The following is a 17,144-nucleotide window of genomic DNA, read 5'->3' as shown; positions in this document are numbered from 1 at the left end:
TATCTAATAATAAGTTATATGCTCCTTTTTTTTTCATTTTTACTTGAGAAAACTTTTTTTTTAAATATAATATGTTTCCAATAATTAAAATAAATATACTCTACAAATAGAATAATATTAAAAAAATAAAAAACTTATATGGAATCAAATTGAATAAAATACGAATAGAAAAGAAAAATGATTCTTTTGGAAGTTTGAAAGATAAATGAATGAATATTTTTTTAACACTCATTTTAAAATAAATTACATTTTTTTACAAAATAAGAGATTTTATTTTAAATTTTCTTTTATAAAATACTCAGGATAGATGCTAGTATTTTTCATTTTTTTTGTGGGGCATGCATATGAGACGCAACAATAATATTTTTTATATTTTTATATATTACTAGATACAAGCAACGTATTGCACGTTTGCTTAGTTTTATTTATAAAATTTATTAATTATTTTTATTAAATTTGTATCATTGTCATATAAATTTCAAATAAATAAATAATATTATGTCTAAAAAAAATTACATAAACATATTAAATTAAAAATTAAATCAAAATATTGTGTATGGTTTTTTTTAAATATACTAGATACAAATAACGTGCAATATGCACGTTTGTTTATTTTTATTTATAAAATTTATAAATTATTTTTATTAAATTTATATTAATGTCATATAAATTTCAAACAAACATCTTATTTTAATTAAATAATTTATTTATTTTTATTTCAGCTTATGTTTGTTCTAGTTTTTGAATTTGAGAGTGACACCAAGAGATTTTATATTATATGTTTTAAAAAAGTAATTTGTTGCTAATTGACAATAGATTATATTATATGTTTAATATGATATTATTCTAATAAGTGAGTTTAAATTTAATTAAATTTTATTTAAGTTATAAATAGTATAATTTTATTATTTTAAAATAATTATCATTGTAAAATATCTTTAAAATATCTTATTTTAATTTGTTTAATTATTTATTATTTTTAAATAATTATTATTGTAAAATATCTCAAAAATATCATATTTTAATTTGTTTAATTATTTATTATTTTTAAATAATTATTATTGTAAAATATCTCAAAAATATCTTATTTTAATTTGTTTAATTATTTATTTTATTTTATTTAAGTTTAAGTGTTTGCAAACTACCGTTAAATATAAGAATATTCTGTTAAATATAAATATATTCCGTTAAATTTAACATCAAAAAAATAAAAAATCGTTAAAACCAAGAATTTCCGTTATCTACACACTTATTATATAGAAGAGATATAATATGATAAACTTTTTAAATATAAATGATATTTTTCAATAAAAATTAAGATTATGTATTATATATTATTTTTATAATGATATTTTATAATATTTAAATTTATATTAATATAAGTATTAAATATCTAGTTTTTTATTAAATATTATTATAATGAAATTTTATAATAATTGAATTCGTATTAATATAATTAGTACAAAATTAGGATTATATTTTATATTATATAATTACGATTATATATTATTATCATAATAATATTTTATAATATTTGAATTTATATTAATATAATTATTAAATATCTAGTATTGTATTATATATTATTATAATAATAATATTCTATAACATTTGAATTTGAATTTGAATTTATATTAATATAATTATTAAATATGTAGTCTTATATTAAATATTATTATAATAATAATATTTTATAAAATTTGAATTTATATTATTATAATTAATAAATATCTAATTTTTATTAATTTTAAAGATATATTTCGTTAAATATTTAGAATATTTCATTAAAATTAACAAAAAAAAATTGTTAAAATAAATAATTTCAATTATTTACACATTTTTTATATAAAAAAATATTAATTATGTTGTACCAATCCCAAAAAGTATAATAATAAATGTAAAACAGGAGAGGTCAAAAATGATAAAATAATAATGAATGATTATTTTTGTGTTTAAGTGAAAAGTCATTCCATTATAAAGATGATTCTAAGTAAAACGAGTGAAACCAAATAAAAGAATGTCTTGTGCTTTTCTAGGAGCATTTCTCCTTAGCTTCTTTAAAAACAACTTATCACAATAATAAATACTTTTAATTATTAAATCCAATTAGCTGTCACAAGAACTTTTATAGCTAAACAATAAAAATAAAAGTATTTTTGGAAGCTTGCCAACAACACCAAAAGAATATGATTTTGTTGACGCATATTTTCATCACGAGCAATTTAAATGATTATAATAAAATGAACATAATATGATTTTTACATGGTTTAGTAATTAATTTTACTTACTCTATGAGTCATTTTTATTGTGTACCAGATACAAGTAATGTACAGTGCATGTTTTCTTAGTTTTATTTATAGAATTTATTAATTATTTTTTATTAAATTTATATTAATGTCATATAAATTTCAAATAAATATCATGTTTTAATTAAATAATTTATTTATTTTTGTTTAAGTTTATATTTGTTTTACTTTTTGAATTTGGGAGTGATAACAAGAGATTATATATTATATGTTTAATGTAATATTAAATATTATAAGTGGATTTTAAATTTAAGTTTCTTGCTAATTTAAAAAAAAAGTAACTTGTTGCTAATTGACAGTAGATTATATTATATTTTTAAAATGATATTATTCTAATAAGTGAGTTTAAATTTAATTAAATTTTATTTAAGTTATAAAACATATACTTTTATCATTTTTAAATAATTATCATTGTAAAATATCTAAAAAATATGCTATTTTAATTTGTTTAATTATTTATTATTTTTAAATAATTATTATGGTAAAATATCTCAAAAATATCATATTTTAATTTGTTTAATTATTTATTATTTTTAAATAATTATCATTATAAAATATCTCAAAAATATCTTATTTTAATTTTTTAATTATTTATTTTATTTACTTTAATTTTAAGTGATGTTTACAAACTACCGTTAAATATAAGAATATTATGTTAAAGTTAACATTAAAAATATAAAAAACCGTTAAAACTAAGAATTTCCGTTATCTACACATTTTTTATATAGAAGAGATTTTGAGTTACAACTGTTTACCGAGGTTTTCGGAAACTATACTAATGAATACTAGATAAGATTAGAGATATGGAATTTAGAAGATTAACACAGGGTTTTTACGTGGTTGGGGCGTTAACGAGCCTTAGTCCACGAGTCAATTGTATTAGAGCTTAAAAAGTATTTTACAATGGAGTTTATCTCTATATTTTGACAGAGTAATTGTATACAAGTCCAAAAGAGATCATTTTTCTAGTGCTCTATCGCCTGTATTTATAGGCTCATAGAAACACTGGACCTGGACCAGGTATGACCCGAACCCATCAAAGAGGTGGATACTCTTGACTTCTCTGGCGGAAGCCCAATACAAAAGATAAAAATACACGGGTCCAAGAATAATTAAGGCCCAATAGGGCGGCCCAAGAACTATATTTCGCCCGACAAAATGGTGCTTTTAGTATAGGCACTCCGAGTTACGAGGCAGATTTAGGGGACAAAACTAGTCAGTGTACTTGGCAGCGCAGGTCTGAAATAGCGACGTGCAATCCCGAGGTGGCATTTTCCGCAGGTGAAAAGTGGGGACAACCCCCACGCGTCGTGGGGCGGCTTCAGGGTCACAGATGCTTTTCCTTGCCAACAGGGAGGAATTGATCCGGGTTCGTTTACCTCTGTCCCTTTTCGTTTACCATAGGCTCGGACCATTTACCAGGCTCCGGGATCGTTTTACGTATACTTCAATTGTAATCCCAACTGTCCATATGTCTCCTGGACATCTGTCCTGGATCACCATCCCGGACGCCATCTGGTCCAGAATCACACTTGGGCCGTAGCCCTTGGTTACTCCTGTACCAAGCGGGCTTGGGCCGGGCCCATATCAGAACGCCTAGACCATGGGCCTGGACCATCGTCCCGGGCCCACGACAGGAAATGAGGATAACAACAACTATTAAGCTATTTTTCCAAAAATTTTAAGTTTTTAAATACAAAAAAGTTAGCATAAAAATCTGAATAATTGATAACCAAGAAACTACCTCCACAATTTTAGGGAGAGGTTATAAGATATTTCTTTTTAAAATTCAAATTACAATATAATAAAAACCAAAATAATATAAAATACTATTTAGTTCCTTAAAAAGTGTAACCATCATTTAAATTTAAATTTGGGTTCTCATATTTATTATGATATTTTTGGATGAGCTAACTCATATACATATTTTCAGAGTTAAAGTAGCGGATCATTCTCGAGTCGACCCTCTCAACCTTTATATAAGTTTCTCGACACTACTCCGAGCTAGTACACACTAATGAATTATTGCGTACTATAGTCTATTTCTTAGCCATCTAAATGCTATACGATAGTTTTAGTAATATTCTCTTTTCCGAGCTTATCTTGATCCCTTTCACGAGTTAATTTTATTTATCTCGAAAATCATACATAACAAATTCTATTCCAATCCTTTACCACCAAGAAAATACAACCTAAAACCCTATAATTACATTGGATCTTCATTTGGTCAACCACCCTACAAATAAAATCAAACTAAAGACAAAACATAAAAAAAAAAAAAAAAATTACAGCTTGCAAAATGTTCTAACATTCATTTTCGTTACTATAAGTCGGTTAGGTTATATTGTAACGCCAATTCCCTCTTAATCATCATTATTATTTTTAATTTTTTAAAATTAACAATTATTTTATTTTATTATTTATTTATGATTATTTGAAAAATTGTCAGGTCCAAATTTGACTATTTTTATCTATAAATTGTTTTTTACAAATACCGCCTAAATTAAATGGTACAAATTTGATGTCTGTGCAAAACTGAGCAGGGAACGAGGCCAGGCACGGAGAGAGGAGTGGGTGGTTGAGTGAGTTAAGCCAGCAAATGACAGAGACGGCGGCGTTAGCACTGAAAGCGGCTTCGGCTGCGGCTGCGGTAAGTTTTCCGATACTCAACTCCGGCGTTGGCATCGGTACCGTTGATCGGCGGTTACCGGCGGCAGTTGTGAACGCGTATCGGATCTCCAGCGTTATGGATAGGTTGGCCATCGTTCTAAGGCCCGGACAACGTGTAGACTCAGCCGAGCTCTTCAATCTCTGCCTTTCCCTCGCTAGGTACTTGACGTTTTTCGGGCATTTTTTTTGTTTGTATCTTATTGTAGCATGTTCTCCTTTCTTTCTGTTTGTTTCTATATTTTACTCTCCTTTTCACCTTTTTTTTGTTCTTGATTTTGGTTTAAAGCTTTTGAGCTTTATGGTTCACTTTTTTTTTTCTTGGTGGACAAAAGATGGAAGTAGTGTGAGTATTTGATTATATATGACCTAACCTCATTATTTGGGCTTCTTTCTTTCTTTTTTTGGTTTATTTGGATTCTGGGTTTTGATGTTGTGCTATGAAGCTTTGGATTTTAGGGTTTTTTTGTTTTTATTTTTTCGAGGTCACTGGCTAAAGATGAAAGAAGTTAGTGCCGCATTGCGGAGTATGTAATTATGGAGTATGACCTAACCCAGTGTTATTTGCTATTAGCGTAATATTGGATGATCTGGTTTTGTTATGGTTGTGGAAACTTGTCTTAGTTGTGATATTATTACTTTATCACTCATGTCGTTATGCTTCCTTTTGTCCCAAATTTATGGTTATTCTTCCTGTGATTTTTTTTTTCCGTTTTCCCAAATTTATGTATGAACTATAGGGTTGTGTTTGTTGTCATTTTGGGTGAAAACTTAAGCCTCTGGATCAGTTTGAGTTGTGCTGTAGAAGTCATTGGTTTGGGTGAAAGTTGGCTGTTCATAGCATGATTCGGAGTTAGAACCCCCAATGAACAGATTAGTTTCGGTAAACTGTGATCTACACGGAAATCTTGGTCTAGTTCAAGTTTTCTTACAGATAATGAGACCCATGGGCAACTGGCTATCTTTTTGTTATTTTTTTTAAAACACTCAAAGACGTGGATAGAGTTGAAACTTAAACGATTAAGTTAATAATTTTCTCTATTTATAGTTTCCTGTTTTATTAAACATAAATAGACCTTTAGGTACATCTGATTGAAGAAACTGGAGAAATGTTTAGTTGATAAGAACCAAGCTTGCTCAGTCATTGATAAGTAGGAGAGGTTGCAGTTATGTGGTCAAGTGACAGATTGTTTAAGGACCAACAGCCTATTTCTTAGTAACCATTTTGTTAAAGAGATGGTTCTTTGGAGCAGATTGTAATCAATGTATGGGATTTATGAGTAATTTTTAAATTCATATGGTTTGTATTTGGTAAGATTTTAGGATCTTTGAAACAGTTAGTCTGTTACCTTGTGGAAGACCTCACTTTTCAGAAACCCCATACCGAACCAGCTTAGGTAACAAGAAGACAGATTTAACCTGGTCTGGGGGTAAAGCTTGTTTCAGTTTATTTGAATTGGTGGATATTGTACAAATCATTAATCCTGGTTGTCATGTTGATCAGCTGTTTAATTCTTTGAATGGGATGCTTCATTTGTTTATATTAAAATTGTAAAGTTTATTGCTAATAGTGTCTTTTAATTGGCTTGGTTAACTTTGAAAATACAGGGGTGTTGATTATGCAGTTGCAAACAATGCAGAAGCTACTAGATCTCAAGATTTATCTGCATTGGCGAAGCAGGTGATTTTCTAATTAAAATCAAACTCCATTTTTTTTCTTGTACAATTAGCATATATTATATGCAGAGGGTGTGGGCAGGTTTGTAAGCTATTGGACTTACAGACAGATTAACATGCATACATAGATACTCATGTGTGAAGATTTGAGTAGTAAACAGTGTGCTTTGGTATTGTTTGGTTGTAGTACATTGACTAATTAATTAGTCGATCTTGCTTGTGAATACTGCACACCCTTACCTATTGAACTTTACTACATGCTATTTCCCTCATCTTTCTTTAATATTACTGTTTCCTTTTGTTCATGTTTGTATTGGGTGGGTAGAGGGCAGAATAAGCTCACCAGGCACTGAACAAATCTTCAGTAAAGTGGCAAGGGAATGATTTTTACTTTTGTATGAATCATTGTGATTCTATATCCATTTTTGCAAATATATTCTTGTCTGTGAGCAATTTTTAGTTAGATTGCTTACTAATTTAAATTTAGACATGGTAGATCGGGTGTATCTAGTTAATAATAGGATGACTCTAGGAATTTAGACAAGAACTTTATGCATTTACTTGTTGCTTAACTGTGATAATTTCTTAAAAATTTTGTGGATTTTATTTAAACTTTAAAGGAGCTTATTTCTTTTGTAACGACACCAAACCTAGGTGGTCTATTATGTTTGTCAGAAAGATCAACTTAGGTATGGAATTGTTACAACGTGAGTGATCTTAATTTTTTCTTTTTAATATTATTGGGTACAATTTGTTCTCTGATGAATTTATCCACTTGTTTGTACTTTGTTTTCACCTACTGCATCATTGGAAGTATTAGCATAACACCTTGGTCTTTTATATTTATGTATTTGCTCATGTATAAGTTTGTTATTTAAATCAAACCTTTGTTCATGTCTTTGTAGATATGTGAACGAAAAGGTGATTCCTCCTTACAAGCTGTGATTATGGTGGTAATGATTTCTGTAAAGGTAAATGTTAAATGCCGCCAATGATGGGCAAATTTTTTGTGTTCACAACGAACAGTTAGACATTTTTATTGGAAAAGTAGTTGAACCCTTTTGGTTTCTGATTATATTTTATTAATTTAATCGAATTATTGCACACTGCTGTCTTATTTATAGTCTTCTTCTAAGGTTGGAATGTTTGTAATTACTATAATTTTTTTTTGGGGGAAAATTTCTCTTTTTTTAAAGATGTCTTTTAAAATGACTGTTATATGACTTGTGCTCTGCAGAATGCTTGTAAAGTTGGATGGTTTTCAGAATGGGAGACCAAGGAGCTCTACACTCTAGCTAATGAGGTTGCTACACTGTTGTATATTTTTATTTGTTTATGTTATTATATATTATATATATTTTTTTGTAGAATTTATGGTCTGCCTTAGATGGGTTTTTATGGCCCTTGCTCATTCATTCATTTTGTTGATACAGATAGGGATGAACTTCTGCAGTCAAGGGGATCTTAACACTGCAACTAGCTGTTTGGATTCTACTGCTGCAACAGTCATGGCAAGGTGGGACTGTTGATCTGGTTTACTGTTCAAAAAATTCCTAAGCTTAGTTTAATTAAACTTTTTAAAAAATTATTTTCAGCCTTATTAAGTTTTTCCTAGTTGGTCACATACTAGTGGTAGCTTTTTATAGATTTTTGAGCGTCCTTTTTCAGGTTTTATCCACAGTTGAAGATGGGTCATATTCTTGTCTCTCTTGATGTCAAGGTAGGCTTTTTATAGATTTTTTGTACAGTTTGCATTTGTGAAGCATGTTGTTATCCCTCTTTAATATTTATTTGTTTGTTTATTTTTTTTAATATTGCTTTCTAGCCTGGATATGGGATCTACACAATGGATTTCCATATATTGAAGAACAATGTGCAGTCTCCAGAGGAAAAGATTGTAAGCATCTCTTTAGTTAATTTGTATATGAGATTCTTTTAGTTATAGGTTTGCTTAGCACGGTTTGTATCTATGTATTTATTATTGTAATGCAATTATTCAACTCGTTTTTAGGGTGCAAGTGTATGACTTTTTCTTGGTCCAAGGGCTGGACTAGAAGGGGTAATCCTGCCTCCACTTTACTTGATTTCGACCCCAGAGCTTGAGAGACCTTGCAAATGTGTGCAAATATGCCTGTACCACAAGGGCACTCTCTCCTGGCATGTTAACTTTCTTGATTTAACTTATTCTACGAAGATCAAAAGAAAATATATTTCCTTTTTTGTTAAATGTTATGTTACTTGAACCGAACCTGATGCCTCATACTCTATTCTGCACTTGAGTGCTCCCATACTAATTTTCTATTGCTCCCATACTAATTTTCTAGTGCTCCCATACTAATTTTCTTTATGGTTGCATGATCTTTCCAATCCAATCTTAACTTTCTTCTTGCTATTCTTTTTTGCATTTGTTTACAAATGATATTCATGATTCATATGCATATATATATATGTATATGTATTATGTATACATATAGCTAGTACTCAATGGATGGTTAGTTGATAGATCTTTATTCAATGATACAATTTTTTATATTTTTAAAATATAACTCTTATAGTGACATAAATATTTAAAAAAATTCTATATATATATGTATGAATATATTTCTATTTGCTTTTGCATTTTGAAATAGGAAGCCATATCATAATGCGAATGAGACTTCCTTTGTATATATTTGTTTATTGACGTCTATAAATTGGAGCAATATAGTTCTGCTGATTAGTTAATCTTTTCTTGTAAGGAATCTAAACTTTGGGCATTCTCATTTAATGTTTGCAAGGCATTTACAATTTTGAATCAGTAGTTCAAATAAGCAATTTCTTACTGAAATTGGGAATATGGATTGTGGGAATCTTTCTAAATTGTACATTCTTTATTTTGCTTGCAGCGGTTGTTTGTAGCTCAAGTAGACAATGTGGAGACATCTGCATGTATCATAACTCCTCAACAAGTAAAGTGAGAATCAGTTTACTATTTTTCCTTGAGAAATCAAGGGAGTTGTTTGTACGAATCTATTACTCTTTGTTCTGATGATGTTTTCTTATGACATCTTTAGCCTCATTGTGAATGGAAGGGGAGTGGATAAGAGAACTAATGTCTATACGGTTTGTCTCTTTCAATTTTATTTCTGGATCGCTTAGTTTATATGACAATATCTGGTGCATCTCTAATTGTTTAGAGGCTTATTATAGTAGCTCTTTAATCTCTCTGTATTTTTTTATCTAGGATGCTGGACCACAGATGCCAACTAACGTGACTCCATTGTTAAAATATGGAACAAATCTACTTCAAGCCGTGGGCCAGTTCAATGGTAAGCTTGTACAATAGTCTTTTAGCTTTAAGATAGTGGTGACATTTATCATTCCATGACAGTCTGCCACTAATTTTTTAGGTCACTACGTTATTGTTGTTGCCTTTATGAAAGAGACAAAATTATGTGACAACATTCCAGTCCTGTCAGATTATGTTCAGCCTCTTGCAGATGGATTTGATTCAGGTGTGCTAAAAGGAACAAAGATAGGAAATATTTTTATTGGCTGTTCATATCCTATTTATATTTATGAATCCTTGGAGCTGACTGTTGTATGTTTTTTAAAGATCTTGATCTGATTGAAGGGCCATCCCGAATATCTCTGAATTGTCCAATAAGGTATACCATTCTATATTGTTGCGCACAAATTTGATTTATTAATTTGGCGCTCAACTCTCCTTTTTGTTATTGATCTGTTATAGCCTTGTTAATGTTAAATTTCAGATCCATATTATATCATGTTCTTACATTTTCTTTTTCAATCTAATAGAACTGATAATCTTTTATTAATTCATGTGGCTTTGATTTACAAATAGTTATACCCGTATTAGTACTCCAGTCAAAGGACATTCATGCAAACATCTTCAGGTGAGTTTTGAAAAATTCATACGTGCACACACGTATGAATGCAAGATCTTTATATGATTTAAATTTTTTAGATTGGTTCTCATAGGTTACAAAAGAAATAGCCATCAGACATTGTGCCATGCATTATAGTTATCAATTAATTTGTTTCTCTAGGGGACTTTCTGTTAATTTGTCTTTTGGCCTGAAAGTGTCAGTTTTCACTTTTTCTAAAATGTTCTACATATAATCGTGTTTCAACAACATAAGATTATATATGTAAAATAATTAGGAGTATCTTGTTGTACGTTAATAAAATGAAATCGGAATAATGTAAATGTTAAATTATGTATAGGTCTAGGTACAGAGTGGAGAAACAAGATTGGCAAATCGTAAAAAAAAAAATAGCATATCTTTCTTTTGTTGATACATTTTCCAATCTAATGGCAGAAGCAATGGATAATTTGCTCTTAACTTTTTTTCTCATGAAAAATGAACAACTCGGTGGTATTCCATGCACTCATTTTCTTTTGGGTGCAGGGACTGCGTAGTTTTATTTTTATGATCTGCAAATTTAGTAATTTAACATTCTTGAGGTGATTTTGGAGTATCTTATTTCTTGTCTTAATATCTATATGATTTGCAGTGTTTCGACTTTAGTAACTTCATTAATATAAATTCAAGAAGACCATCTTGGCGCTGTCCTCACTGTAATCAGCATGTTTGCTACTCAGATATTCGTCTAGATCAAAATATGGTCAAGGCAAGTGGCTAGACATTTGTTCCCTATGGGTTTTGTTGTTGTTGGATTTTTTGTTGTGTATATTTCTGATGTTTTCTCTCTCAGGTCTTGAAAGATGTGGGGAAGGATATTGCTGATGTTATTATCTCCACAGACGGGTCTTGGAAGGCTGTCATGGAAAATGCTGATCAGTCAGATAAGGCTCATGACACAAACCTTGATTGTTCAAAGGAAACGACTGAGCTGCAAGAGTCTACTACCCCAAATGACGTCCCTGATATTCTGGATCTCACTGGTGATGATAATGATGATGATGATGATGAAATGGATATCAATGTTTGTGACCTTGATGACATGAAACCTTCCAAGGCTGATCTAAGTTCTCTTCCTGATTTGAGCACTATGAGAAATCAAAACGTTGGTGCTCAAGTAGAGGATACGGATTGGTCTGCTCTCTTCGATTCTCCTGACTTGTCGACTGCAGCTTGGTCAGAAGCCTTGTTTGGTGGAGTTCCTCAGACTACTCCTGCAACTTTTGTGCAGGCTCCTCAATTGGCTGATGTTTCACCTGTACTTACTCATGAAGCTGATGGTAGTGTAAATACTAATCTCACAGCTTCTGAAATGCAGAATCATTTTTCTTCACCAAATGTTTTGCAGTTACAACAGATGCAGTCTGCGAACTTAAATGCTAATGAGTATGGGACATTTCCAACAATTTCCCGAACGGTAAACAGGTCACCAACGGCAATTCAGGCCCTCCCAGCACAGTCCCAGGCAACACATACTCCACAACAAAGATTAAGAAATAATTTGAATTCCTCAACTCCCAATGCTTCTGCTGTGGCTTCTCAGAGTGGTTTATCACCTACAGCTTTTAACATGGTATACAGTGATTTGGAAAGGCGGAAACATTTTTCTCAATCCCTTATAAACCAGCCTCAAGCATCCAATGTTGCCTCGCCGTCTTCACAGCCTTCCTTGGTAACACAGGTTAGACCTCAAGGATATCCTTTTTCCAACAAATTGTTTTTGGTTGTAAATGTACTCTGGTAGACATTAACGTTACCACCTTTGAAAAATCTTGCACTATAAAATGGTTTTTAAAATGTTTCCTGCTGTGGCTTCTCAGAGTGGATAATTCTTTTTTGTAATGCTAACTTTGTTTTTTTCAATCCACAGAACCAGAATCGTCAAGATCGTTCATTTCCAGGTCAACTCCCAAATGCTTATAGGTTACCCACACTTTCAGATTTTCAAAATTCACACCTACAGGCAGCTTTTAATAATGGAAGAATACCACAGGCCATGGGCCAGTCTTCACATGCTGTTCGACCTCCACATCTGTCACGGAGCCCAGTCCCCCAGCAAGGGGCTACTCAACTGGCGACTCCTCAGGCATCACCGGTTAGTGGAAACCAACAAGCCAGGATGCCTTTCGCTGCTCAGAGAGCTGCTCATGCGGCTAGGCAATACCCTTTGGGTCAAGCTCAAACATCCAGACAAGGGCTGTCTTTACCACCTAACACTGTTAGGGTATCAACAGGGGGGGATCAGATGGGGACTATGGGAGGGGATAGCCCGGTGGATTTGGCATCTGAGCATAATTGGCGTCCAATAGCTCGAATGCGTGGAAGCCTTTCAGGTCAGGCATATACATCTGCACTTAATCAGTTCATGATGCAGCCTACTCAACCACCACAACCTTCTCAAGCTGCAACACCGCCATCAGTCCCTGCCACTTCCCCACAAATGATTCCTCAACTGCAGGTTCTTCTTGCCAACAGCAGAAACGCTCGAACACCTCAGCCGTATAACCATACCAATTGAAATGCCGTTCTGTGAGGATTTTGGAAATGGGAGATTATTCATATGCAAGGTTGTATATAAATGGCATGGAAATTTTTGTACCACGTCACTCGTCAGTGTCACTATGTAAAGTTTTTGAAATGTTCGGTGACGAAAAGTAGTCTTGGTAATTAAGGAGCCGGGTTTTAATTTTGGTGCCCACTTTTTTCTGCAACGCTTTGTACCTTAGTGTTTTTTGTTCCATTTGCAGGGCAAAATCCGGTTGTCGAATTGTGCAGTGTCCGCAGCTGTTGAATATCAATTTTAGAATGAAATTTATATATAGGAATCAAAATGAATATTATACTCGTGTAGCCTCTTTTTCCCCTTAAGGTGATTTGACAAAATCACTTATTCAAAGAAAATTGTACTAACACTTGACATTGTTTTTTGTTGGAAATCAGTTTTTTTTTTTTTCCTTTGAACTTAGAGCATCTCCAATGCAAACTACTCCAACCATTGCCTAAAATGTTTAAATCAACTAAAAAATATAATTTTTTATTTTCTCTCTCATCCATATTACTTTTATCAACATATTTCTTAAAAATACTCTAATGCAAGCTACCCTAAAAATTGACAACTATGGTTCCCACATATTATTATTTAATATATCATTTTATAATTATAAATATTATCATACTAAATTTTTTAAATTCATATATTAATATAAATAAATAGTACATGATATTTAAATTAGACTAAATTTAAAAAAAACTTATAAAATGATATAATCGTAATTAATCAATCTAACATAATTAAAAAAAAACTAATTAAAATGATTTCCAAATTTTGGCCATTTGTGTTCCACCAAGTCTGCTTGAAGATTGCGATGAATATTTCTATCACGAATTTCAGCATTTCTTTGCAGCATTGTCGGGAAGTCGGAAATAGGTCCATGTAATACTTCAACTGTTGGGGTGTCTGTAGGGCCGTCATCATAATTAAAATCAACCAAACTCTCATATGCATCTCTTTCATCATCGACAATAATATTGTGCAATATGATGCATGCATACATAATATCTTTGAGAACATCTCTTTGCCAAAAATGTGCTGGTCTTCGTACAATAGCAAAACGAGATTGAAGTACTCCAAATGCTCGCTCAACATCTTTACGTACCGCTTCTTGGCATTGAGCAAATAATTTTCTTTTCTCTCCTTGAGGTAGTGGGATAGTTTTAACAAATGTACCCCACTCTGGATAGATACCATCTGCTAGATAGTACCCCTCGTTGTATTGTGTGCCATTTATTGTAAACTCAACTCTTGGAGCTTGCCCTTGTAAGATTTCAGTGAATAATGGGGATTGATTTAACACGTTCAGATCATTATTGGATCCCGGAACACCAAAAAATGCATGCCATATCCAGAGGTCTTGTGATGCAACTGCTTCGAGCATGATTGTTGGCCTGCCGTGATCACCTCGCGTGAATTGTCTTTTCCATGCAAATGGGCAATTTTTCCATTCCCAGTGCATATAATTAATGCTTCCCAACATGCCTGGAAAATCACGCACCTCCCCTATTTGAAGTAAGCGACGAATGTCCCCAACATTGGGCCGTCTTAAATATTCGGTCCCAAAAATATCATTCACTCCTCGAACGAAATTGACTAGACATTCAATAGCGTTAGTTTCACCAATTCGAACATACTCACTCATCAACATAATCGGCAGGCACTCCATATGCCAACATTCGCATAGCAGCGGTGCACTTTTGTAATGGTGAAAGCCCCCTTCTACTGACTGCATCAAACCTCGTATGGAAATACTCTGAATGATTTTCTAGAGCTTGCACTATGCGTAGGAATACATGTCTACGCATTCTAAATCTTCTTCGAAATTGATATTCTGTATACACCGGTTCATCAGAAAAGTAGTCATCGAACAAACGTTGGTGTCCTTCTACATGACCTCTATCAATGTGGGCTCTCTTTCTTCCTTGTCTTGTTGAGCTACCCCCATCCATGAGCGCTTTGAAATATTGATCATCATGATCGTCATACACTTTGCAATTATGATATCCTCTAGACTCATATTGTCGTATGGATTCGGAGAATTTGGCGAATCCATTGTTGAACTTAGAGTATATGATATTTGGGAATGAAAGATGAATGAAAGAGTAAAATGAAGGATTGAATGGAGAGTTAAGTAAAAGGAATATTGAAATTTGGTATTTATATACATGGTAGCCGTTTAAATATAGTCGTTAAAATATAGCCGTTAAAATGTAGCCGTTAAAATATAGCCGTTGAAATGTAGCCGTTAAAATATAGCCGTTGAAATATAGCCGTTAAAATATAGCCGTTGAAATATAGTCGTTAAAATGTAGCCGTTAAAATGTAGCCGTTAAAATATAGCTGTTGAAATATAGCCGTTAAAATATAGCCGTTGAAATGTAGCCGTTGAAATGTAGCCGTTAAAATATAGCTGTTAAAATGTAGCCGTTGAAATATAGCTGTTAAAATATAGCTGTTGAAATATAGCCGTTAAAATATAGCCGTTAACATAAAGCCGTTAAAATGTAGCCGTTGAAATATAGCCGTTGAAATATAGCTGTTAAAATATAGCCGTTAACATTAAAGATAATTTATTTAAATAAAATAAAATACATAATAATGCGGTTGATAAAAATACATAGCAATTACAACTTCAGGATATTATTCTTAATATAAGTATACAAGTTTTCATGATCTTTCTTTTGTTCATGAGTCATATGCGACGTGTCCATGATGAGATAATCCATGTATTTTGTCATCCTATTATCTTCTGCCTCTTTCTCCTTTATCGTCGCCTCTTTCTCCTTTATCGCCACCAATTTCTCCAATGCAGATGCTTTCCGTTCACTAATCTCTATAAATCTAGCATGTGTGTCTTTTTTTTCCTTCCCTTTTCTCTTTGCTGCCTTTTGGCCAGTAGGGCGCACTTCACGTACTTCATCATCATTGATGTCTGCATTGGAAGAAGAAGTAAATGCCCCTGTATTTGACACCTTTGTTCTCTTACCACCTTTTGGTTGGTATATTGTATTCCATTTCGGCTCATCCTTTAGCAATCTCCAACAGTCCACAAGCAGAAAATTTGAATTGTTATTTTCAGATTTGTACAATTGATGTGCATTCTCAAGAATTTGCTCATCAAACCAACCACTGTGATGTGCTAATTGAACTCGTTTATAACATCCATTGAATCGTGCCACCTTTTGATTCATCTTGTTCCAATGGTCTTTGCATTGCCTTCCAGTCCTTGCTTGCTCACCTTTTTGGTTGGTGTTGAAGTAATCTGCGATTCGAGCCCAAAAATGTGTAGAAGTCTGGTCATTCCCCACAATGGCATCCTTAGATGTATTAAGCCATCCACTTATCAGAAGTATAGTGGCTTCCTTGCTCCATTTGACTTTACATTTATGCTTTGATTCATCTTCATTGTGTAGAACTACATTTTCCAACCCTTCAACACTATGTTCAAGTTGGGTTTCAGAGACAGATGTCGATGATGTTTCACGATTCAAATCAATACTAGACTTTTCCATACTTGGCCTATAATTTCTTGAAACCATTTCGGGTTGGTGTAGGGAAGGCATATGAAATGCATATGTAATGACCCACTAATCTAGACTAATTGGACCATTATCGAAACTATACATAAAAACTTACATTTTACGAAAATACCATAATTTATTGAGTAACTTGAAAATAAGAGTTATTTACAAAGAAACAGAATACTAAGAAGGATTTTGGGATCCCATTGTCTTTAAAACAAAATAAGATTTAAAATAAAAGACATTACATAATAATGCGGAAAATACATGTAAAACCATAAAAAACATAAAAGGAGACTACATCCTCGAATCGATAACGCTCGGCCCCTTGACTCCATTCATCATCGATACACATCCTCCCAAGCATCACGAATCTTACCGCCTCTAAGCTTATTTTCCTGCACATAAACAGAAAGGAGTGAGCCTAATGCCCAGCAAGGAAAAACCTAACACATAGTCATATACACAATTTCATAAGAAAACATAAAGACTT

The 17,144-nt window shown here is 32.1% G+C and overlaps 2 protein-coding genes and 1 pseudogene across 2 annotated transcripts; 1 reads left to right on the top strand and 2 right to left on the bottom strand.

Annotated features, from left to right (window-relative positions):
* The first annotated feature begins 4,806 nt into the window (after positions 1-4,806).
* Positions 4,807-13,420, top strand: LOC133778507 (E4 SUMO-protein ligase PIAL2-like). The gene is made up of 16 exons (XM_062218463.1): positions 4,807-5,135; positions 6,582-6,654; positions 7,556-7,621; positions 7,888-7,953; positions 8,084-8,166; positions 8,319-8,370; positions 8,476-8,547; positions 9,536-9,603; positions 9,704-9,752; positions 9,874-9,958; positions 10,040-10,144; positions 10,246-10,297; positions 10,495-10,546; positions 11,169-11,285; positions 11,370-12,257; positions 12,447-13,420. The coding sequence occupies exons 1-16, from the start codon at positions 4,906-4,908 to the stop codon at positions 13,092-13,094; spliced, it is 2,706 nt and encodes a 901-aa protein (XP_062074447.1). The 5' UTR covers positions 4,807-4,905; the 3' UTR covers positions 13,095-13,420.
* Positions 13,421-13,878: 458 nt separating this feature from the next.
* Positions 13,879-15,036, bottom strand: LOC133780139 (uncharacterized; annotated as a pseudogene).
* Positions 15,037-15,543: 507 nt separating this feature from the next.
* On the bottom strand, positions 15,544-16,669 carry LOC133780138 (glutathione S-transferase T3-like). The gene is made up of 2 exons (XM_062220012.1): positions 15,792-16,669; positions 15,544-15,568 (listed from the first exon to the last, which is right to left on the bottom strand). The coding sequence occupies exons 1-2, from the start codon at positions 16,667-16,669 to the stop codon at positions 15,544-15,546; spliced, it is 903 nt and encodes a 300-aa protein (XP_062075996.1).
* Positions 16,670-17,144: the final 475 nt, after the last annotated feature.

The sequence above is a fragment of the Humulus lupulus genome, chromosome 5, assembly GCF_963169125.1.
Source record: "Humulus lupulus chromosome 5, drHumLupu1.1, whole genome shotgun sequence".
Taxonomy (NCBI): domain Eukaryota; kingdom Viridiplantae; phylum Streptophyta; class Magnoliopsida; order Rosales; family Cannabaceae; genus Humulus; species Humulus lupulus.
Note: the sequence above shows the minus strand (reverse complement) of the source record. Positions and strands in the feature narration are given on the sequence as shown.